General features: G+C 52.1%; 1 protein-coding gene across 17 annotated transcripts in view; it reads right to left on the bottom strand.

The window, feature by feature from the left end:
* Nucleotides 1-1022: 1022 nt before the first annotated feature.
* klc3 (kinesin light chain 3) overlaps nt 1023-23913 on the bottom strand; it is an 84242-nt gene continuing 61351 nt past the window's right edge. For 13 of the 17 annotated variants that reach the window (XM_038785774.1, XM_038785781.1, XM_038785773.1 and 10 more), the window contains 6 exons: nt 16425-16492; nt 14325-14430; nt 10220-10354; nt 5444-5574; nt 4035-4101; nt 1023-1388 (listed from right to left, as the gene is read on the bottom strand). In XM_038785774.1, coding sequence (XP_038641702.1) covers nt 1299-1388; nt 4035-4101; nt 5444-5574; nt 10220-10354; nt 14325-14430; nt 16425-16492 — 597 coding nt within the window. In that variant the 3' untranslated portion in view covers nt 1023-1298. Of the gene's footprint in view, nt 1389-4034; nt 4102-5443; nt 5575-5691; nt 6194-10219; nt 10355-14324; nt 14470-16424; nt 16493-18632; nt 19183-23913 lie in introns of those variants that run through there. The other 4 variants (XR_005458894.1, XM_038785785.1, XR_005458895.1 and 1 more) reach the window with 4 other exon arrangements.

The raw sequence follows: 23913 nt of genomic DNA, 5'->3' as shown, positions 1-23913 counted from the left end.
GGGAGCTGTGTGTGTGTTTGTGTGTCTGTTTGTTTGTGTGTGTGTTTGTTTGTGTGTGTGTCTGTGTGTTTGTGTGTGTGTCTGTGTGTTTGTCTGTGTGTGTGTGTGTGGCTGTGTGTGTGTGTGTTTTTTTGTCTGTGTGTGTGTTTGTCTGTGTGTCTGTGTGTGTCTGTGTGTGTGTCTGTGTGTGTGTGTGTGTGTCTGTGTGTGTGTCTGTGTGTGTGTGTCTGTGTGTGTGTCTGTCTGTGTGTCTGTGTGTGTGTGTGTGTGTGTGTGTCTGTGTGTGTGTGTGTGGTGTGTGTCTGTGTGTGTGTGTGTGTGTGTGTCTGTGTGTCTCTGTGTGTGTGTGTCTGTGTGTGTGTCTCTGTGTGTGTGTGTGTGTCTGTGTGTGTGTCTCTGTGTGTGTCTGTGTGTGTGTGTGTGTGTCTGTGTGTCTGTGTGTGTGTGTGTGTCTCTGTGTGTGTCTGTGTGTGTGTGTCTGTGTGTGTGTCTCTGTGTGTGTGTGTGTGTGTGTGTGTGTGTGTCTGTGTGTGTGTGTGTGTCTGTGTGTCTCTGTGTGTCTGTGTGTGTGTGTGTGTCTGTGTGTCTCTGTGTGTGTCTGTGTGTGTGTGTCTGTGTGTCTCTGTGTGTGTCTGTGTGTGTGTGTCTGTGTGTGTGTCTCTGTGTGTGTGTGTGTGTGTCTGTGTGTGTGTCTCTGTGTGTGTGTGTGTCTGTGTGTGAGGGAGGGAGGAGCTTTCGGAGGAGTACACTGCAGAGTCCAGAGCAATGTGGATGGTGCCGATGCCGGCTGCGTTCCAGCCGGATTCAGTCAGGGAGCTGCGATGTGGATGGTGCCGATGCCGGCTGAGGTCTAGCCGGATTCAGTCAGGGAGCTGCGATGTGGATGGTGCCGATGCCGGCTGCGTTCCAGCCGGATTCAGTCAGGGAGCTGCAATGTGGATGGTGCCGATGCCGGCTGAGTTCTAGCCGGATTCAGTCAGGGAGCTGCGATGTGGATGGTGCCGATGCCGGCTGGGTTCCAGCTGGATTCAGTCAGGGAGCTGCGATGTGGATGGTGCCGATGCCGGCTGAGTTCTAGCCGGATTCAGTCAGGGAGCTGCGATGTGGATGGTGCCGATGCCGGCTGCGTTCCAGCCGGATTCAGTCAGGGAGCTGCAATGTGGATGGTGCCGATGCCGGCTGAGTTCTAGCCGGATTCAGTCAGGGAGCTGCGATGTGGATGGTGCCGATGCCGGCTGGGTTCCAGCTGGATTCAGTCAGGGAGCTGCGATGTGGATGGTGCCGATGCCGGCTGGGTTCTAGCCGGATTCAGTCAGGGAGCTGCGACGTGCCAGATTGGTGTGGCTGGTACTCAGGATGCGAGATTCCGTCAGGCTGTTGATCGGCTGCTGCATTGGGGGGAGAAAGAAACAGGGACAGTGAATGCAGAGATACTGCCCTTGAAATCTACGTAATAGATCAAATCAGAAAGGCAGAGACGGAGGCCATTCAGCCCATTGAATCCATGCATGACTGGCCTGGCAAACTTCCTGCCCTCTCAGGTGATGTTGGTCCAAGGACAGGGGAGCTGCCTGTTGCATTCTTGGACCAACCGAATATGATTAATTCCCCCTCAATCACAAAAGGTCGTGTTCGCCCCTGAGGGGAGGAGGGGGAGGAGGAGGGGGGGGGGATCCAGTAAAACTGACCATCACCAACCTCACCGAATTTCTTGTGAAAGGCTTGCATTTATATAGCGCCGTTCACAACGACAAGACACCCCAAAGCATTTTGCAGTCAATCAAGGACTTTTTAAAGTGCGGTCACCGTTGCGATGTAACTCAGCAGCCATGTTTGGGCACAGCAAGCTCCCTCAGTACTGACCCTCTGACAGTGTGGCACTCCCTCGGTACTGACCCTCTGACAGTGCAGCACTCCCTCAGTACTGACCCTCTGGCAGTGCAGCACTCCCTCAGTACTGACCCTCTGACAGTGCAGCGCTCCCCCAGTACTGACCCTCTGACAGTGCGGCACTCCCTCAGTACTGACCCTCTGACAGTGCAGCACTCCCTCAGTACTGACCCTCTGACAGTGCGGCACTCCCTCAGTACTGACCCTCTGACAGTGCGGCACTCCCTCAGTACTGACCCTCTGACAGTGCGGCGCTCCCTCAGTACTGACCCTCTGGCAGTGCAGCACTCCCTCAGTACTGACCCTCTGACAGTGCAGCGCTCCCCCAGTACTGACCCTCTGACAGTGCGGCACTCCCTCAGTACTGACCCTCTGACAGTGCAGCACTCCCTCAGTACTGACCCTCTGACAGTGCGGCACTCCCTCAGTACTAACCCTCTGACAGTGCGGCACTCCCTCAGTACTGACCCTCTGACAGTGCGGCACTCCCTCAGTACTGACCCTCTGACAGTGCGGCACTCCCTCAGTACTGACCCTCTGACAGTGCAGCACTCCCCCAGTACTGACCCTCTGACAGTGAAGCTCCCTCAGTACTGACCCTCTGACAGTGCAGCACTCCCTCAGTACTGACCCTCTGACAGTGCCGCACTCCCTCAGTACTGACCCTCTGACAGTGCGGCACTCCCTCAGTACTGACCCTCCCACAGTGCAGCACTCCCTCAGTACTGACCCTCTGACAGTGCAGCACTCCCTCAGTACTGACCCTCTGACAGTGCGGCACTCCCTCAGTACTGACCCTCTGACAGTGCGGCGCTCCCTCAGTACTGACCCTTTGACAGTGCAGCACTCCCTCAGTACTGACCCTCTGACAGTGCGGCACTCCCTCAGTACTGACCCTCTGACAGTGCAGCGCTCCCTCAGTACTGACCCTCTGACAGTGCAGCACTCCCTCCGTACTGACCCTCTGACAGTGCAGCACTCCCTCAGTACTGACCCTCTGACAGTGCGGCACTCCCTCAGTGCTGACCCTCTGACAGTGCAGCACTCCCTCAGTGCTGACCCTCTGACAGTGCAGCACTCCCTCAGTACTGACCCTCTGACAGTGCGGCACTCACTCAGTACTGACCCTCTGACAGTGCGGCACTCCCTCAGTACTGACCCTCTGACAGTGCAGCACTCCCTCAGTACTGACCCTCTGACAGTGCGGCACTCACTCAGTACTGACCCTCTGACAGTGCGGCACTCCCTCAGTACTGACCCTCTGACAGTGCGGTACATTCCCTCAGTACTGACCCTCTGACAGTGCGGCACTCCCTCAGTACTGACCCTCTGACAGTGCGGCGCTCCCTCAGTACTGACCCTCTGACAGTACGGTATTCCCTCAGTACTGACCCTCTGACAGTGCGGCACTCCCTCAGTACTGACCCTCTGACAGTGCGGCACTCCCTCAGTACTGACCCTCTGACAGTGCAGCACTCCCTCAGTACTGACCCTCTGACAGTGCGGCACTCCCTCAGTACTGACCCTCTGACAGTGCGGCACTCCCTCAGTACTGACCCGCTGACAGTGCGGCACTCCCTCAGTACTGACCCTCTGACAGTGCAGCACTCCCTCAGTACTGACCCTCTGACAGTGCGGCACTCCCTCAGTACTGACCCTCTGACAGTGCGGCACTCCCTCAGTACTGACCCGCTGACAGTGCGGCACTCCCTCAGTACTGACCCTCTGACAGTGCAGCACTCCCTCAGTACTGACCCTCTGACAGTGCGGCACTCCCTCAGTACTGCACCGGTACTGTTAGCTGAGATCGTTCAGCTTAAGTCCTCGAGTGGGACTTCAACCCACAACCTCAGGGCTAAAGGTGCTTTGGCATTACCAGGTCCATTTAAATTGTGACTGCCGAGTCCCAGCATCTCTAACAAGGCTGCACTCACTCAGTACTGCACTGTGGTGTCAGCAGGGAGCAATGGCCCAGAGCCCCAACATTCTGATCGACTGTGCGTGGTCTGATACACAGTGGTGAAGATGAACGAGGAGGCTATGGACTCTGATAAGCCCCCACATAAATAACATTCAAAGGTGAAACACTGATCAACACTGGTTTAAAGATAAGGACCTGCAGTCTGAGCAGGGGAAGAGTTTACCTGGTAAGTGTCTCCCATCGGTCTGCTGACCACATTCAGAACATTCAGAGAATTTGCTCGCTTCATCCTGGAAGATAACCAGATAGAACTTTCATTTCTCACCTGTTATAAGAACTCCGCGCCATCCGCAGCCAATAGGATGAGTCGCTACGGGATGTCAGAACTTTTAACTCACTTACAGCCTCCAGGAACCCAGTTCTATTACTCTTCCCTGATCAAAATGCCTAATCTTGCATTGCTCTCAGTGGGATAGGGGGTAAACTTAGCACCTGATATAGTAATGGACTGCCCCGTCAAACACTCCCAGGACAGGTACAGCACGGGGTTAGGTACAGAGTAAAGCTCCCTCTACACTGTCCCCATCAAACACTCCCAGGACAGGTACAGCACGGGGCTAGATACAGAGTAAAGCTCCCTCTACACTGTCCCCATCAAACACTCCAAGGACAGGTACAGCACGGGGTTAGATACAGAGTAAAGCTCCCTCTACACTGTCCCCATCAAACACTCCCAGGGCAGGTACAGCACGGGGTTAGATACAGAGTAAAGCTCCCTCTGTCAATTGTGACTCACATTTGATTGCAGAGAGGTTATACAAACTATACACTCCACTGTCTTGATTTGGCTCGCTATTGCAAAGGTTAAACCTTGATTCAGGTTGGTTCACTCGACAGAGCAGCAGCCAGGCTGAGCGGGAAAGTATCAGAGTCGGTGAGCTAAATACACAACGATAACTGGGCATCACAACGACTTGGATCTCTAACGGGCCGTTAGAGTGGGCCGGTTTAGCTCAGTGGGCTGGACGGTTGTTCCGTGATGCGGAGCGATGCCAACAGCACGGGTTCAATTCCCGCGTCAGCTGAGGTTATTCATGAAGGCCCCGCCTTCTCAACCTTTCCCCTCGCCCGAGGTGTGGTGACTCTCAGGTTAAATCACCGCCAGTCAGCTCCCCCCCCCCCCCCCGAAGGGGAAAGCAGCCTTTGGCCATCTCTTCACGGTAATATCATCTCAGAGGAAATTTGACACTGATATTCAAAAGGCAAAATGGAAATGTTAAAAATCAGCAGTTGGTCATCGATCCGAAATGTTCAATCTCTCTCTCTGTCTCCCTCAGTTGCTGTGCGAGGTGCAAACTTCCGTTTTTGCAGCAGAGATATAGTGGGACAGGTAAAATTTTACCGAGCCCCTTCTAAGGAAGAGGGAGGTGGAAAGATTTATCGAGGGGATTTCAGAGTTTAGGACGGGGATTTAGCTGCAAGCACAACAGGGCAGTGGAGAAAATCAGGGATACGCCAAGAGCGCTCAAACCCGGGGCGGGGGGGGGGGGGGGCGTTTTCAAAGCCCGCTCGATCGCAAGGTCAGACTGAGCCTTTCCTAGGCCGGCCAGCGCTGGCTGTCGCGTTTCTCACCCTGGGTTCCTAGGCCGAGCGTCTGGCGCTGCGACTCCCTTCAGCTTGCGGACCAGCTTCTCGCTGCTTCTTCGGATGGAGTCACGGAGTTTGGTGAAGGATCTGCTGCGTTTTAAATTCCCGAGGGAGTCCTGTAACAGGGGGGAGGGGGGGGGGGCATTTAAAAAAAAATGAAAGCTTCAACATTTCATTGTGTCAGACCAACCTGCAGCAACACTGGGAGAAAGGACTGATTTAAAGATGCACACCCTTCGAAAAGGAATGGTGACGATCTTAGCTATAAACAAATCTGTGGCGTTCGTGTTCACTTCCAAGGCTGTGTAATCTTGGCCGCTGTAAGAGTTTTATCAGCCCGCAGGTAGTTAAAACATTGAACCTGGAGACGCAGACTTGATTATTTGCCAGGAGACAGTGCTTTTTACAGGATTAATTCGCTGCTGCACACTGTCCACGCCCATCCAAAAACAAAACACTAGGCATCAATCGGTTTAGTTACTGTAACCTGCGTTCACACTGCACATTCCCGGAATAGTTTGATACTGCTTTATCCCTACTCAGTCACTTGGCAGACAAGGTCACTTTGACATTTAGCAAATACACAAAGTGTTTCTGACACACCCTCCTCTCCCAACTCCGCCTTAACACAACAAAGGTTATCAGACACAGAGCAGGAGGAAACAGGGGTAGGTGTTATATAGTCTTCTTATGGTGAGTAGTGTTAGTATCAGGAAGGTCGCTGCATCGAGGAGACTGAAAAAGAGAAGAGAGAGGGGGTTAATGTAGCTAGGGAGAGATTAGACCCATTACAGGTTTTCATTTAAAAAATAATGTTTAGTAAACTCTTGTGTTCATCAAATGCATCTGAGTCAGGTGTAGCAGGGGTGGAAGTAGAGGCCATTTTATACCCTATCCCACTCCCGATGAGTATGGGGAGGTCTCGCTCCGGGAAAGCTTGCCAATTTGTTCAACTACGAGGTGTGAACGAAGAGTACCCGGTTTTGCAGGGTCTGGCAGGCCTCTATCCTCCCAATCAGTGTCAGGGACAGAGTAAAGCTCCCTCTACATCGCCCCCATCAAACACTCCCAGGACAGATACAGCTCGGGGTTAGATACAGAGTAAAGCTCCCTCTACATCACCCCCATCAAACACTCCCAGGACAGATACAGCTCGGGGTTAGATACAGAGTAAAGCTCCCTCTACACTGCCCCCATCAAACACTCCCAGGACAGATACAGCTCGGAGTTAGATACAGAGTAAAGCTCCCGCTACATCGCCCCCATCAAACACTCCCAGGACAGGTACAGCACGGGGTTAGATACAGAGTAAAGCTCCCTCAACACTGTCCCCTCACTCCCAGGACAGGTACAGCACGGCGGTTAGATACAGAGTAAAGCTCCCTCTACACTGTCCCCATCAAACACTCCCAGGACAGGTACAGCACAGGGTTAGATACAGAGTAAAGCTCCCTCTACACTGTCCCCATCAAACACTCCCAGGACAGGTACAGCACGGGGTTAGATACAGAATTAGGAGAAGGGGTAGTCCATTCAGCCCCTCGTACCTGCTCCGCCATCTGATAAGACCATGGCTGACCTGATCGTGGCTTTGAATCTGATTTCTTGTTGACCCTGGATAACCGTTGACAATTTAGGGCTGGTTTTGAGAAAGGTTTTACATTTCTGGACGTGCGGAAGTGATCGAGCTGTCTCAAACACTAGCGAGTGGGTAAATGTTGAATTTCGGTGGGGACGGGAGTCGGTTGCGGTACAGCTGCCAATGGAATGCTGCCATGAAATGCTCCTTGGCACTGCTGCCAGCTGCCATTCACGGTCAGCGTTCTGCTGGCTGTCTGGGTGGGAATTACCTCTGGGAACGATGGACAGCCAGCAAGTAGGGGCCTCTGACAGTGTCAGCATGGAATCATACCAATGCCCTGGAGGTTAAAGGCGACTGGCTAACTCACTGCAGCCTTTTAACATCAATTGTTTTCAGCAAAGTTCGCTGAAACCTGTTCCTCCAAATATTGCTGACATCTTCTTTTCCACAGAGACCGATGCGCCTGAACACCAGAACAGTGTCTGTGGCCACCTAGTCACTAAAACCAGTGCTTCAGCTGTCGGTGCATCCGACTCGATCGCCCTGCCCTCTCTCCCTTCAGACTTTAAAAGAAAACCCTGCATTTATAGAGCGCCATTCGTGATCTCTGGCATCTCCAAGCACCTTCCAACCAACGAGGTACTTTTTGAAGCGTGGTCACTGTTGTTGATGTGGGAACCAGGGCAGCCAATTCGTGCACAGCAAGATCCCAAGATGCAGCTGAGGCCATGACCAGATCGTCTGTTTTTGTGACGCGGATTGAGGGGCCGCATGTCGGCCCAGGTCACCAGGGGTAACTCCCCTGCTCGTCCCTGAAACTGGCTCACTGGGGCAGCATGGTGGCACAGTGGGTTATGTTATGGGCCAGGGTTTAGAGAACCCCAAAGTGTATCATGGCGTTCACCTGCCCGACAACTTTTAACAGATTGTGGTATGGGCAGCACACGGCCCACTCTACAGGTGTGGTACAGCAGAAATGGAAAAGTATTTTTTAAAGCAAAACAATGTTTATCCTATGAACTCACGTTAACCTTTTTAAAACATAGTGAACATCTCAGCAACCATCAATTCAAATACAACCCTCAAAGACTACAACACTAAGCAATGCGTACGCTGTCCTTTTAACATCCAGAAGACAAAAAAACATAACCTTTAACAGAAGCACATTAGGTTTACCTTCACTACAGAGAACATTTATAATTCTGAATTCACCAAATGATCAAGAGATAGTCTTTTCATGGCAGAGAGAACAGCAGTACACCTGCTCTGTCTGGCTCCAGCTCCAACACTGAAAATGAAACTAAAACACACCCGGCAGCAGACAGCCTAAAACGAAAGTAAAAAGCTGACACAGCCCAGCTCCACCCACTCTCTGACATCACTGCAGTCATAAACACCCATTTCTTAAAGGTACTCTCACTGCAGATATTTATATACACACCCATTTCTTAAAGGTACTCTCACATGGCAGTTAGCACTGCGACCTCACGGCGCCGAGGTCCCAGGTTCGATCCCGGCCCAGGGTCACTGTCCATGTGGAGTTTGCACATTCTCCCCGTGTCTGCGTGGGTTTCGCACCCACAACCCAAAGATGTGCAGGGTAGGTGGATTGGCCCTTAATTGGAAAAAAATGAATTGGGTACTCTAAATTTGTAAAAAAAAGAAACTGGGTCACGTCAACTTTTACCGTCCACAAGAGCGGGCACTGGCTTTAACATGTTTTACCTGTGGAGGCAGCACCCTCTGACGGTGCAGCTCTCCCTCTGGGGGCGCCAGACCTGCCTTTCTTTGTGCTGGAATGGGATTTGAACTTGCAACCTTCAGCCTCAGAGAGTAACTACCCAGCTGAGTCACGGCTGACGTTAAATCAACGAGTCCCACTCATCCCCAGTCTCTCCGTTACTGCTGCATCCTCTCTGGACACCATCCTTCATGAAACATCCCCAGCCTCTCCGTTATTCTACATCCTCTCTAGACACCATCCTTCAGGACACATCCCCAGCCTCTCCGTTACTGCTACATCCTCTCTAGACACAATCCTTCAGGACACATCCCCAGCCTTTCCGTTACTGCTACATCCTCTCTAGACACAATCCTTCAGGACACATCCCCAGCTCTCGAAATGCAATGACTGAATCACTGCCCCAGTCTACGCCTTTCTTGTCAATGAAATGGTGGAAATCTAATTTCAACCAACATCTCGCTTGTCTATCTATTTCCCCTTAGCCCTCATGGAAAATTAATGCCCCCCCCCCCCCCCCGGGCCTTCCTCGCCGCCTCCTTCTTTCCATGGCTAATACTGGTGCCAGTGTTTGGCTCTGTGCTCGGGACTTTTCCCCTCAACAACTCCTAACTCTCCTTCAAAACCTAATTCAGAGTAGAATTAAATCCCACTCCTTTACCTAAGGAAGCCTGTAACCTGACGGGACAGTTCTTACCTCCGGATGCTAATTTCCCTGCTGCACCTCCTATTGAAGTAGGTTTATCAACATTTGAAGCCAGGAAGATTGAGGGGGATTTGATAGAGGCGTGCAAGAACGTGACACATTTGTGCAGCGAATGGTAATGACCTGGAACCCGTTATCTGCGAGGGTGGTGGAAACGGAGACCTTGAATGGCTTGGAAAAGAAATTAGATGGGTGCTCGAGGGTAATGAATCTGTAGGGATATGGAGAGTGGGAGTGGGGGGGGGGGGGACGACCACACGGGAGTAATTGGATTGCTCCACAGAGAGCCAGCATGGATTTGATGGGCCGATCTGTCTCCTTTTATCTTTATTCCAGTGGCTTTTTGCTGTCGGCCAATCTGTTCCCCTCTTGTTTATCCTGCAGCTCCTCCCAGGATTCTCGGCCTTGGTGTCCTGCACTTTGGGATGCAGCCCTTCACCTGCTTTTCGGAATTAAAATATTACCGCGTCTGCAGCAGTGGGAGATGAAAATAATGGTCACTGGACAAACTGCGTTTCCCCACTTCACCACCCACCCCCCACAGATTTTCCACAGTATCACGAGGGATTCACAGAGCTGGTGGAAGTCTTGGAATGATATCGCTCCAGAAAACACTCTTGTGACACCCCAGCCCCGGCAGGCTCCCACCTTCCCAGTAAGGGTCGGGATCCTGATACTAGGGGGGGGTTGTTTTGTTTTGCTGTTGAATTGGTTAATATACGATGTACTTACCTCACTCCATTCTAGTCCCATACTCACTTCCTCGCAACCCTCCGGCCCATTCGCAAATATGACAGCGGTGGCGCCCAGGCAGTCATAGGGGGAGGGCCGCCTGCAGGGACGAGCATTGAGTGTGCTGCCAGGTGCCTGAAGAGGAAGGCACACACATCAGTAAATGTTGACATCTGTAACATTCAACAGGACCGTGTACCTACTGTTCTACCGATTCCAAACGAGACGCCACTTTCTAACAATAAAATGTATTCGCTTTTGAACCCAGACGAAGCATGTGGATTAGAAAGTTCCCCCCGTTTCAGTGCAGTCAGGGTGGGGGAGTTGGGGTGCTACTAAATTGGCCTCAGCGTGCCTGGGCACAATCAATGGATCACGTTCTTAATCGGACGAACGGGAGTGTGTGAGCAGGCGGTGAAAGAAAGATGTTGCGTTTAACCAGCACGTTTGGCAGCTTTATAATAAAACAATCTTTATTAGTGTCACAAGTCGGCTTACATTAACACTGCAATGAAGTTACTGTGAAAAGCCCCTAGTCGCCACATTCCGGCGCCTGTTCGGGTTCACAGAGGGAGAATTCAGAATGTCCAATTCACCTAACAGCACGTCTTTCGGGACTTGTGGGAGGAAACCGGAGCACCCGGAGGAAACCCACGCAGACACGGGGAGAACGTGCAGACTCCGCACAGACAGTGACCCCAAGCCGGGAATCGATCCTGGGACCCTGGCGCTTTGAAGCGACAGGGCTACCCACTGTCACTCGAGTAGGCTTTTGTAAGCTTTGACAGGGAGAGCCGCCAGGCTATTCAACAAGGAGGGCATCAATGCTGAGCCTGAACTCCACCTGCCCACCTTCCAGCCAGGGAAGAGGAGTGGTCGCTGGACAGAGATGAGGAGCTGGCCTACTGACTGTTTTCCCCATTCCTGCTACAGGGACACCAGGGTCAACGTTGCCGCACAAGCTGGAATGCTCCAGCTCAGTACACCCTCCTGCTGTCCAGTTCAGTTCAACACTTGATAATAAGTTTATAAAATTATTAGGGGTATAGATAAGGTGAACAGTTGGAGGCTTTTTCCCAGGGCAGAAATGGCAAATACAAGGTTCAAGGTGAAGGGGGGGGGGAAGGTTCAGTGGAGATGTGTGAGTTTTTACACAGAGGGCGCCTGTAATGCACTGCCAAGTGAGGAGGTTGAGGCAGATACGTTGGCGACCTTTAAGACTTATCTGGGTAGGCAAGTGAACAGATGGGGAATAGAAGTATACAGACGGTCTAGATAGGACAGGTGCGCGGCGCAGGCTTGGAGGGCCGAAGGGCCTGTTCCTGTGCTGTATTGCTCTTTGTTCTTGTTCTAATACTGGGTTGATTCTGGGCAACGCAATTCAGGAAGGTGAGATTATAGAGATTATAGATTATAGAGAAATACAGCACAGAACAGGCCCTTCGGCCCACGATGTTGCGCCGAACTTCTGTCCTAGGTTAATCATAGAATTTTGGACAATTTGTCATGGCCAATCCACCCAACCTGCACATCTTTGGACTGTGGGAGGAAACCGGAGTACCCGGAGGAAACCCACGCAGTCACGGGGAGGATGTGCAGACTCCACACAGACAGTGACCCAAGTCGAAATCGAACTTGGGACCCTGGAGCTGTGAAGCAATTGTGCTATCCACAATGCTACCGTGCTGCCCTTAAGAAGTTAACCTACACTCCCTTATTCTACCCTAATCCAAGTACCTATCCAATAGCCGCTTGAAGGTCCATAAATTTTCCGACTCAACTACTTCCACAGGCAGTGCATTCCATGCCCCCACTACTCTCTGGGTAAAGAACCTACCTCTGACATCCCCTCTATATCTTCCACCATTTATCTTAAATTTATGTCCCCTTGTAATGGTGTGTTCCACCCGGGGAAAAAGTCTCTAACTGTCTACTCTATCTATTCCCCTGATCATCTTATAAACCTCTATCAAGTCGCCCCTCATCCTTCTCCGTTCTAATGAGAAAAGGCCTAGCACCCTCAATCTTTCCTCGTATGACCTACTCTCCATTCCAGGCAACATCCTGGTAAATCTCCTTTGCACCTTTTCCAAAGTTTCCACATCCTTCCTAAAATGAGGTGACCAGAACTGCTCACAGTACTCCAAATGTGGCCTGACCAAGGTTTTGTACAGCTGCATCATCACCTCACGGCTCTTAAATTCAATCCCTCTGCTAATGAACGCTAGCACACCATAGGCCTTCTTCACAGCTCTATCCACTTGAGTGGCAACTTTCAAAGAACAATGAACATAGACCCCAAGATCTCTCTGCTCCTCCACATTGCCAAGAACCCTACCATTAACCCTGTATTCCGCATTCAGATTTGTCCTTCCAAAATGGACAACCTCACACTTGTCAGGGTTAAACTCCATCTGCCACTTCTCAGCCCAGCTCTGCATTCTATCTATGTCTCTTTGAAGCCGACAACAGCCCTCCTCACTATCCACAACTCCACCAATCTTCGTATCATCTGCAAATTTACTGACCCACCCTTCAACTCCCTCATCCAAGTCGTTAATGAAAATCACAAACAGCAGAGGACCCAGAACTGATCTTGGCAGGGGCGCGGTGCAGGTTCACCAGAATGATGAGGAGCTTTGACAAAGAGTATCCAGACTCGAGACGTTAGCTCCCTTCTCTCTCACCACAGAGGCTGTCAGAGCTGCTGAGATTGTCCAGCATTTTCTGTTTTTGTTTTGGATTCCAGCATCTGCAGTAATTTGCTGTTATATTCACCAGAACGATAGTGGGCTTAGAGAGTGAACAAAGAACAATACAGCACAGGAACAGGCCTTCGGGCCTCCAAGCCTGCGCCGAACATGGTGCCTGCCTAAATTAAAACCATCTGTACTTGCGGAGTCCGTATCCTTCCAATCCCACCCTAGTCAGATCTTTGTCTAGATGCCCCTTAAATGCCGCTATCGTAGCTGCTCCCACCACCTCCCCAGGCGCGTTCCATATATTTACCGCCCTCTGTGTAAAAAACTTGCCTCGCACATCTGATCTAAACTTTTACCCACGCACTTTAAACCAATGCCCCCTAGTACTCGACTCTCCTACCCTAGGAAAGAGCATCTGACGATCCACTCTGTCTATGCCACTCAATCTTGTAGATCGCAATCAGGTCGCCTCTCAACCTCCGTCGTTCCAGTGAGAACAGACCCAGTTTATCTAACCTCTCCTCATAGCTGATGCCCTCCATACCTAGGCAACATCCTAGTAAACCGCTTCTGTACCCTCTCCAAAGCATCTTCATCCTTCTGGTAGTGTGGTGATCAGAATTGTTAAGTGTCAGATTGTGAGGAGTAGAGAAGGTTAAGCAGTCATCTAATTATCAAAAATAATTAGTGGACGGCGCAGTGGTTAGCACTGCTGCCTCACACCACCAAGGACCCGGGTGCGATCCCGGCTCTGGGTCACTGTCCGTGTGGAGTTTGCACATTCTCTCCGTGACTGCGTGGGTCTCGCCCCCACAACCCAAAGATGTGCAGGGTAGGTAAATTGGCCACGCTAAATTGCCCCGTAATTGGAAATTACATTAAAAAAAAATAATTAAAGGATTTCCCAGGGTTAACAGAGAGAAACTAGTTAGGGTTAGGAGAGTCCTGACAAAAGGGGGCAGCACCTTCAAATCTGAGCCGGGGGCGATGCCAGGAGAGTGAGTGACCCTCAGGTGAGTGGAGATCTCCCCAGAATTGAAAGTCAGAACTGGAATGATGGATTTGTGATGGGTCAGCGTTGTAAGGTTAAATGGAGCTGAACAGCAGGTCAACCATGTTCTAGCTGACAGGGGAACAGGTTAAAGGGGCTGAAAGGCCCCCTCCTGTTCCTTACGCGGATTGGGCAGCTGGGACATTCGGGAGGAAAAGACCAATATCGAAGGCAGGAAGCCTGGCCACCCATTTAATAAAGTCCCCACTGGAGCCTGCAGCGGCCGGGCCTGCTCTTGGGTTGTGAGTAGGTCCGAGGTCAGAGTGGTGGGAGGAGGAACGGCATCAAAACGGGAACAATTCTCCTCGGTTTCGGTATAACCGGGGCCGCGTTACCCAGGAGGCACCTTTACCTTCAGCAAGGAATCAGGGAGCCCTTTGTTGGGGGTCAGAACAATCTCGTTCCCTTCCTTTTGCAGCCGCAGGGTCCCATCCCCGTCTGGCAGTCCTGCTGTATCACTGAAAAGGGTAGATTCTGTCAGTGTTTAAATCCAGCTTCTAATTAAGAGAACAGAAATATCATTAGTGTATGTTTTCATTTCCGATTCCAATGATCCTACGCTTCCCAATGGCTGAGCATGCCTACAGAATCCAATCGCACACGAGGAGCCCATTCGTGCCCTCCAGTCTGTGCTGGCTCTCTGAAAGAACTGTTCAATTTGCCCTACAGGCCGCTCTCTCCCCCTCTCTAATTTGACATCTCCTCCCCATCAGATGGGGGCCCAAGAGGGGACTCCCATTTACTTCAATGGGTTCAGAAGTCCAGAATAGACTGCCACTGACCCAGACCTGCCCAATTCCAATAAACGGTGCAACCCCAGCAGAGAATTCAATGAACCCAGCCAGGAACCTGGTTGGAGAGCTCCATTCTTCTGCGATCACCTGCCTGGACGGAGCTGAAAGGACCAAAGCTTCTCTGAGGCAGAACTGAATCCGCTCTCCGTCAGAGGAGTCTGGGGAAGGAATCGGCCCCAAAATGGGGGATTTGAGCAGGGGCCGCGGCATCGCCGGCGGGTGGTCTGGGGCCTGTGTCAGCTGCTCACTAATGTCACCCACCCCCCCACCCCAGAGAAAAGAGGCTTATCTATGGCCCGTACTGAAGGTTAATTAGGCGGGAATGCCGAGGGAGGTTTCTGCAGGATTGGCAACTGCATCTGCCTGGACGTGGGCGCAATTCTCCTACTGCAGCTCTTTGCCCAGAGTCTGACCCACAGCACGACAACCGCTGACAGGGCGTTGGGGGGGGGGGGGGTCCCCGGATACATACATGTCAGCCGGAACAGTGACTGAAGCCCCTGCTGTTGGCAGTCAGCTGCTCCACACCGACCGTCCAGCCCCCCCAGCCCAGGAATCCGAGTTGCCATGGCACCACGCACTTTTACCTGCATGCTGTAGTCTGGAGCGGTGATTCTTTCAGCTGACAGGGAATCTCTCCCGCTCTCACCGCCAGCCATTGGCGAGTGTTGGGAAGGATTTCGCAGGTTGACCCTCGACCCCCCACCCCCCGGCCACCCCCCTTTGGCCGTCACGTCCTGGGGGTGGGACAGGAGCTGCTCCTTGCTCCAAAATGTCTCAACAAAACTAAGTTTTGCTCTCACATCCTGTGATAATTTTTAATTGAATTCTCATCACTCGGTTCGCAACCAGAGGGAACAGTCCTTCCGGAGTTATCATCATAACTTTCCATGATGCCGAACAGGCGCTGGAATGTGGCGACTAGGGGCTTTTCACAGTAACTTCATTGCAGTTATTTTTTCTTTTTCTAAATTTAGGGTTCCCAATTATTTTTCCCAATTAAGGGGCAATTCAGCCTGGCCAATCCACCTAACCTGCACATCTTTTTGGGTTGTGGGGGTGAAACCCACGCAGACACGGGGAGAATGTGCAAACTCCACACGGACAGTGACCCAGGGCCGGGATCGAACCTGGGTCCTCAGCGCCGTAGGCAACACTGTTAACCACTGTGCCACTGAGCGCATTGCAGTGTTAATGTAAGCCTACTTGTGACGCTAAGAAAAATTATTATTATTAAAAACACTTAATAAACCGCCCCTCAACCTCCCCTGTTGTACTGGACACAGTATTGGTGTCTCAAGTCCGTGGTTATATCTACAACATCACACTCCCAGCGCCGTTGTGGTAAATCTCCCTACGAAGGGGATATAAACACTGGATGCAGTACAGAGGAAGGTTGGAAGGTTCTGACATTGCTTTTCCCTTTGAGCACACTTCCCCAACCTGGAGAGAACCCGGCCAGAAGCACACAAGAGTGTCACAGCTGATGTAAAGTATTACTGTGTTGCTGCTTCATTCTCCTGGGTTGGGGCTACAATGTGAACTGACCTCCTACCCTTTCCAGCCCCTCGACTGCATCCGTTGTTTGCGTCAGAGTTTAAAGGCTTGCTTGGTCGAGGGCAAGGCGACTATCGGACGTGAAAGAGCAGTGAGAGTACCTGTAGGCGGTGCAGTAGGCCGAAGGCTCGATGCATTCCCGGTAGCTGTCTGCATGGGTCAGTCTGCCCTAAATGTAAGAAAAGGGGGAATCCTCTTCAAAGGGTCCCAGCCGTTCATTCACCCTTGGCAGCAGGAGAGGAAGAGAGAGAGAGAGCGAGGGGGAGGAAGGAAAGAGAGGGAGAAGAAAGAGAGCGTGTGCCCATGAGTGACAGAGAGAAAGGGGAGAGAGAGAGAGCAAGGCGGAAGAGACAATAGGAGAAAGAGAGTTAAGAAAAAGCCGAGATACGGATCTAATTGAATGGAGGTAGAAGTTCAAGGGGCTGAATGGCTCCTTCATGTCCCAGTGAATCCTTTCTCAACCTTTCCTCAGCAACTAATCGTGCAACTGGTGAGCAAAATGGAGGTGGAAATCAAACCGCGAAAGGATCAGGGATCTGGGGGGGGGGGCATAAACAGAAGGGGACTCGCTAAGACTGGCCAAGCAGGTATCTCAAATAACCAGAGGCGCCCTTAATCCTTCCCAATACTATCAAAAGTAACCCAGAGTACACACTCCCTCCCTTTCACACTAATAAAAGGTCCTATATCTTCGCATACGCCTATGGGGGTTACACCCTGGCCAATGTTGATCTTGCGATTAACTGTTTGGATGGTCACGTTTGTTGGAAGCATTGGCCCGCAAGCAATATGGTTTGTCCTGTCTACCTAAGCAGCAAGTTAATCACTTTAGTGCTACTCACTATCCATTAAGCAATGAGAAGAGCGATAAGGGGCTGTATACATTGATAACAGGCTGCACAAAGTGATAGCAGGCTTGATCAGGGAATCTGAACACTCTCTATTCAACACTCATTCGCATTCTCTCAGTAGGCCTAGAACGCGATCTAATTGAGCTGTTTCAGATGATTAAAGGATATTATCGGGGAGATAAGAGAGAAATTATTTCCTCTGGGAGGGGGGGGATCTCAGAATTGTGACGGAGCAGAAGGAGGCCATTCGGCCCACCGTGTCTGCACCAGCTCGCCAAATGGGAATCCTGCACAGCCTTCAAATGAAAGCCAGGCTGGCCATGGGTGTTGCCGGGCAGAGTTGTGGGAATCTGGAACTCTCTCTCCCAGAATGCTGTTGAGGCTGGAGGTTCAGGGAAAATGCCCAAACCGAAATGGAATGATTTCTGTGAGGGGAGGGTATTAAAGTGCAGAAAATGAGATATAGATCTGCCACGATACAACTGTATGGTGTTAAAGGGTCAAAGGCTTGAAGGGCCTCCTGTTAGTACAAACCCATTCACATTTTTGTTTTGAGCAAGACAGAATAAAATAGGATGCCCAAAAATAAACCCCGCAACGGAGCACATATCATTGTTAAATATTATCCCAAGGTTTTCAATTGGAGCCATAATACTGCCAAAATGTACGGAGCCAGTGGTTAGACTGTGCTTCAGCGTCATCGGTACTCCCTCAGCTTGGAAGGGTTGATTGGCGATGAGGATTTTGGTGCAGTTTGGGGTTCAGGATACGGCTGGGGAATGAAAAACTCAATCCGAAGCGGAAGGATCATAACGTAACAAACTAATCTCTGAGGCGGAGGTTGGAATTTGCTGTGCGGAATTCCCACTGCACCTATTTGGGTGGAAGGGATTGCACGCCCAGGCCTCGAGGAAGATCAGGCGGGGTCCAGGTTTCCTCTCTGGCTCCAGCCAAGCGCGGAGGACAATCTGCCCAAAAATGTTCTTCCCCATGTCCAAATGATATGCAGCTCCCTGCTCCGTGACATGTCCCATCTTCCTACTTTTCCTAGGATCCCGAAACTGGACTTCCTCACCATCCGGAGTCATCCCTCCCACCTCCCAACTGCAAACGGTTGAAGGTTGGAAGAAATAGGAGCTGGGATGGCCATTTGGCCCAGCAATACTGTTCACACCATTCGATTAGATCATAGCTGGCCTGACTGCGGCCTTAACTCCATTTTCCTGCCTGTTCTCCCGTAACCCTCGACTCTCCTGTCCGTCTGTCTAACTCGGCCTTCAATTCAATCAATGACCCAATTCTACAGACCAATTAACCTCTTGGGCGATGAAATTCCTCCTCATTTCCATCTTAAATAAGAGGCCCCTCATCTTTAAACTGTGCACCGTAGTTCTGGATTCCCCCACAAGAGGAGACACCCTCTCAGCACCCACCCAGTCAAGCCCCCCCCCCCCCCCAGGATCATATACGTTTCAATAAGACCACCTCCCATTCTTCTCAACTCCCAATGAGTAGAGGTCCAACCTGCTCAACGTTTCCTCATACGAAAACACCTTTTCCCCAGGAAGAACTTTCTCTAAACTGTCTCCAATGCAAGATTTTACCTCATCTGATATCCCACTCATCAACTTGAGCAGTGCTCACACTGTGGGCCTTAACCCGTCACTCGCTGGCCTCGATAGAAACAAAATTCTTCCCCTACTCCCATGTCCTGAAATAGGAATTAGAAGGGGGGCCCTCAAGGTGTACCTGACAGCAACATGGCTGAATGCTGCATCTGTTACAATTGGTAGCCAGGCTGACTAGACCCTGCATCGGCAGGGACCATTTACTGCGAGCTCGCAATAAAACACTTATGGTTCCCGTCTGGTTCTGAAACATGAGCGGAGCCAGCCCCGAGTGGTTAGAAGAAATAGTGCAGACACAGCAAAGGGAGGCAGTGATGAGGAGAGGAGAGGCCAGGCAGGCAGAGAGAAAGGCAGCTCATAAAACACCTCGGTGGGATGCACTAAAGAGAGAAAATGCAGTTAGATTACATCGACTATCACAGCAACGACTAGAGCGCTTCTGCCCATTCCAGCTCCTGCTGGAAACCTTGTGTAGCTTCCAGTGGACAATGTTGAGTAACCCGAGTACAACAAGGAGCTTTATAATGGGGCTGCGCTGCGCCAACCCAACTCAACCCAACCATTAGTGTCCAGCTCACTCCAGCGGCTAACTGCGCCAGGCCGGTGGGATGCTCAGATTTACAGATCTGATCCCTGGTCTGTGCTGAGCGCTGCTGATCCCAACCTGGCTCACTGCGGGAATGTTGCAACAGATCTGATCCCGCTAATCCCAACCTGGCTCACTGCGGGAATGTTGCAACAGATCTGATCCTGCTGATCCCAACCTGGCTCACTGCGGGAATGTTGCAACAGATCTGATCCCGCTAATCCCAACCTGGCTCACTGCGGGAATGTTGCAACAGATCTGATCCTGCTGATCCCAACCTGGCTCACTGCGGGAATGTTGCAACAGATCTGATCCCGCTAATCCCAACCTGGCTCACTGCGGGAACATTGCAACAGATCTGATCCTGCTGATCCCAACCTGGCTCACTGCGGGAACGTTGCAACAGATCTGATCCCGCTAATCCCAACCTGGCTCACTGCGGGAACATTGCAACAGATCTGATCCTGCTGATCCCAACCTGCCTCACTGCCGGAATGTTGCAACAGATCTGATCCCGCTAATCCCAACCTGCCTCACTGCGGGAATGTTGCAACAGATCTGATCCCGCTAATCCCAACCTGCCTCACTGCCGGAATGTTGCAACAGATCTGATCCCGCTAATCCCAACCTGCCTCACTGCGTGAATGTTGCAACAGATCTGATCCCGCTAATCCCAACCTGGCTCACTGAGGGAATGTTGCAACAGATCTGATCCCGCTAATCCCAACCTGGCTCACTGCGGGAACATTGCAACAGATCTGATCCCGCTAATCCCAACCTGGCTCTCTGCGGGAACGTTGCAACAGATCTGATCCCGCTAATCCCAACCTGGCTCACTGCGGGAATGTTGCAACAGATCTGATCCCGCTAATCCCAACCTGGCTCACTGCGGGAATGTTGCAACAGATCTGATCCCGCTAATCCCAACCTGGCTCTCTGCGGGAATGTTGCAACAGATCTGATCCCGCTGATCCCAACCTGGCTCTCTGCGGGAATGTTGCAACAGATCCGATCCTGCTAATCCCAACCTGGCTCTCTGCAGGAATGTTGCAACCGGCCTCAGAGCCTCCTGGCTGCAGGGAGGGCGGGAGGGAGGAGAGAAGTCAGCCACTGTCTCCAATCGCCAAACTGTGACCCTCTTGAAAAGAGCACAGAGGCTTAGGTGGAGAAAAGACTGGAAAAAGGAAGAAGAGGCCATTCAGCCCCTCGAGACAGTCCTGCTATGAACTGGATCACGGGTGGAATCAGGGTTGGTTGCGATGCGGCCCTCGTAGAACAGTCGCCTGGCACAGCAGCCGGACTCCAATACAGAACTAGCCAGTCGGGTAAGTAGAGGAAAGGGTCCCCTGTGACTTGTGAGAGTAGATCTGCAATCAAAACCCTCAGGGAGGAGGAGGGGATTTAGGATGGAAAATAACAGATGAATACCGTTTGTGTGGACTGCAGCATCCCAGACATAATGGACAGGGCAGACACCCAGCTACAACTCAGCTACAACCCAGCTACAGCCCAACTACAGCCCAGCTACAGCCCAACTACAACCAAGCTACAACCCAGCTACAGCCCCGCTACAACCCAGCTACAGCCCAACTACAGCCCAGCTACAGCCCAACTACAACCCAGCTACAACCCAGCTACAGCCCCGTTACAACCCAGCTACAACCCCGCCGCAACCCCGCTACAGCCCAGCTACAACCCAGCTACAACCCAGCTACAGCCCAGCTACAACCCAGCTACAACCCCGCCGCAACCCCGCTACAGCCCAGCTACAACCCAGCTACAACCCAGCTACAGCCCAGCTACAACCCAGCTACAGCCCAGCTACAACCCCGCTACAGCCCAACTACAACCCAGCTACAACCCAGCTACAATCCCGCTACAACCCAGCTACAATCCCGCTACAACCCAGCCACAACCCCCCTAACAACCCCTAACAACCCAGCTACAACCCCGCTAAAACAGCTCACACAGGGGTTGTGGATCTTACCAGCCCTGCCAGAGAATCAGGGGACCAGCAGAGATTTTCTAACATTGGGGAAACCAATAAACAGAGTCCATGGTGGGAGAGGAGGACTGGAAGCAATGGCTGGCTGGAGACTAACCTCTCGACCCTGGGTATGGGCGGGAGTGGCTGGCTGGAGACTAACCTCTCGACCCTGGATATGGGCGGGAGTGGCTGGATGGAGACTAACCTCTCGACCCTGGGTATGGGCGGCAGTGGCTGGGTATGGGCGGCAGTGGCTGGGTAGGGGCAGCAGTGGCTGGGTATGGGCGGCAGTGGCTGGGTATGGGCAGCAGTGGCTGGGTATGGGCGGCAGTGGCTGGGTAGGGGCCGCAGTGGCTGGGTAGGGGCGGGAGTGGCTGGGTAGGGGCGGGAGTGGCTGGCTGGAGACTAACCTCTCGACCCTGGGTATGGGCGGGAGTGGCTGGGTATGGGCAGCAGTGGCTGGGTATGGGCAGCAGTGGCTGGGTATGGGCAGCAGTGGCTGGGTATGGGCGGCAGTGGCTGGGTATGGGCGGCAGTGGCTGGGTAGGGGCAGCAGTGGCTGGGTAGGGGCAGCAGTGGCTGGGTAGGGGCAGCAGTGGCTGGGTAGGGGCGGGAGTGGCTGGGTATGGGCAGCAGTGGCTGGGAAGGGGCAGCAGTGGCTGGGTATGGGCGGGAGTGGCTGGCTGGAGACTAACCTCCCGACCCTGGGTATCGGTTTAGCTCTAACCAAGAGGATGGACGTCTCCAGGTGGAAGCAGCCATAGAACCTAGAATTCCCACAGTGCAGAAGGAGGCCATTCAACCCATCGAGCCTGCACCGACCCTCTGACAGAGTACCCCGTCTAGGCCCACTCCCCTGCCCCATCCCCACAACCAGGGCCAATTTATCACGGCCAATCCACCTAACCTGCACACCTTTGGACTGTGGGAGGAAACCGGAGCACCCGGAGGAAACCCACGCACACATGGGGAGAACGTGCAGACTCCGCACAGACAGTGACCCAAGCCGGGTATCGAACCCGGGTCCCTGGCGCCGTGAGGCAGCAGTGCTAACAGCTGTGGTCACTGTGCTGCCAGTGCGAATGAAATCTTAAACCAGTTCCTTGTGCATGGGGTCCTGCAGTACACCAGTCTCTCAGTGAAACAACAGCCAGTGCGGTGAAATAGGATGGACTGGGCAGTAAAAGGAAACTTTACAGAGGTTAGGACTGTATCTAACCAGGTGCCACCAGGTTTGGGGAGTGTTACATTTGTGTACAAAATGGACAGTGCCCCATTCCCAATACCGACAGCTCTCACTTTGAAGAGCACCAAGAATTCAGACACACACAAAACAGAAGTATAAATAGTCGCGGGTCGACCACGGTACAAATCTTAGTGACGCTGGCCAGTCTTCCGGGAGGCTTTTGCCTGTTGACATCCACATGGAAAACACAATCCGGACGAGGGGGCGACAAGGAGGAAACCTTCTTTGTTTGAAATATTAAAAAGGGCACTTGTGTACAAAACCTTTCCACGTCATCGAGCTGTGGATGAAGAGTCAGGCTTTACAAAAGAGCACGGTGCAAACAGCAAAACCACACTGCATCGGAGAAAGAGCCCAGCGCCCGGCCAAACATTTTGCAAAATGCTCAAGGTATTGCAGAGTGGGAATTGAAACCGAATCACTCGTTTACTGCTGACTCCGAATCCGATGCCGGGTACGTTTCGGTGCTTGCTGACCGTCGAGTCTTGCCAGTTTGTGACTGAGTTTAGGGATAAAGCGGTAACGTTTTCAATCCCAAGTTCTCCCCTCACCTGTGTCCCTGGCCTTATGATCATGGTTGACAACGTAGCCCTCCTGGCCTGCCCTGTTTGGCTGAGCATCTACCCCCTGCAAGGACTTGCCCATCCCGCCGCCTCATCCACCTTCTCTGGAGGCTTAAGAAGTGTCCTAGTTTCTCCTCCCTCACTGTTCAGCCCTCTGACGTTAGGGATCAGCTCCGCTGCTGTGCCACCTCGCTGGCCAAAGTACGACACCTGCGTCATAAGTGACCAGAGCTGCACCCAATTATGTATAAAAAGTTGAAAGGATACTGGTCCAAAAATGGATGTTTTGACCCAAGTGACCCAATGTCTCATTCAGCGCCGCTGTTTCCGTATCTTGCAGTTCAGCCAATTCCTTATCTCAGTTCCAGGTTCTGGACTCTGCTCACACCCGAGCAATCAATACTATCCCCTCCCACTGCCTGGCTCCAGGTACAAGCTTTGCTCTTGTAGCTCCCCTTGACTGACCGTGGACACTGGTAGGGACTAGCTGACCCAACTCGATAGAGGGTATAAACATTCATGTCAATGACACCAAATAAAATACTTGAAGATACTGAGGGTTCAAAACAGGATTGCTCGCAAGAATGTGCCAATTTGGAAAAAAAATCCAATTCAAAACCTTTGGGCAGCATGGTAGCACAGTGGTTAGCACTGTGGCTTCACAGCACCAGGGTCCCAGGTTCGATTCCCTGCTGGATCACTGTCTGTGCGGAGTCTGCACGTTCTCCC

This window comes from Scyliorhinus canicula, chromosome 27 (assembly GCF_902713615.1).
Source record: "Scyliorhinus canicula chromosome 27, sScyCan1.1, whole genome shotgun sequence".
Classification (NCBI taxonomy): Eukaryota; Metazoa; Chordata; class Chondrichthyes; order Carcharhiniformes; family Scyliorhinidae; genus Scyliorhinus; species Scyliorhinus canicula.
The sequence above is the reverse complement of the archived record's forward strand: the minus strand, read 5'-3'. Positions and strand labels throughout refer to the sequence as shown.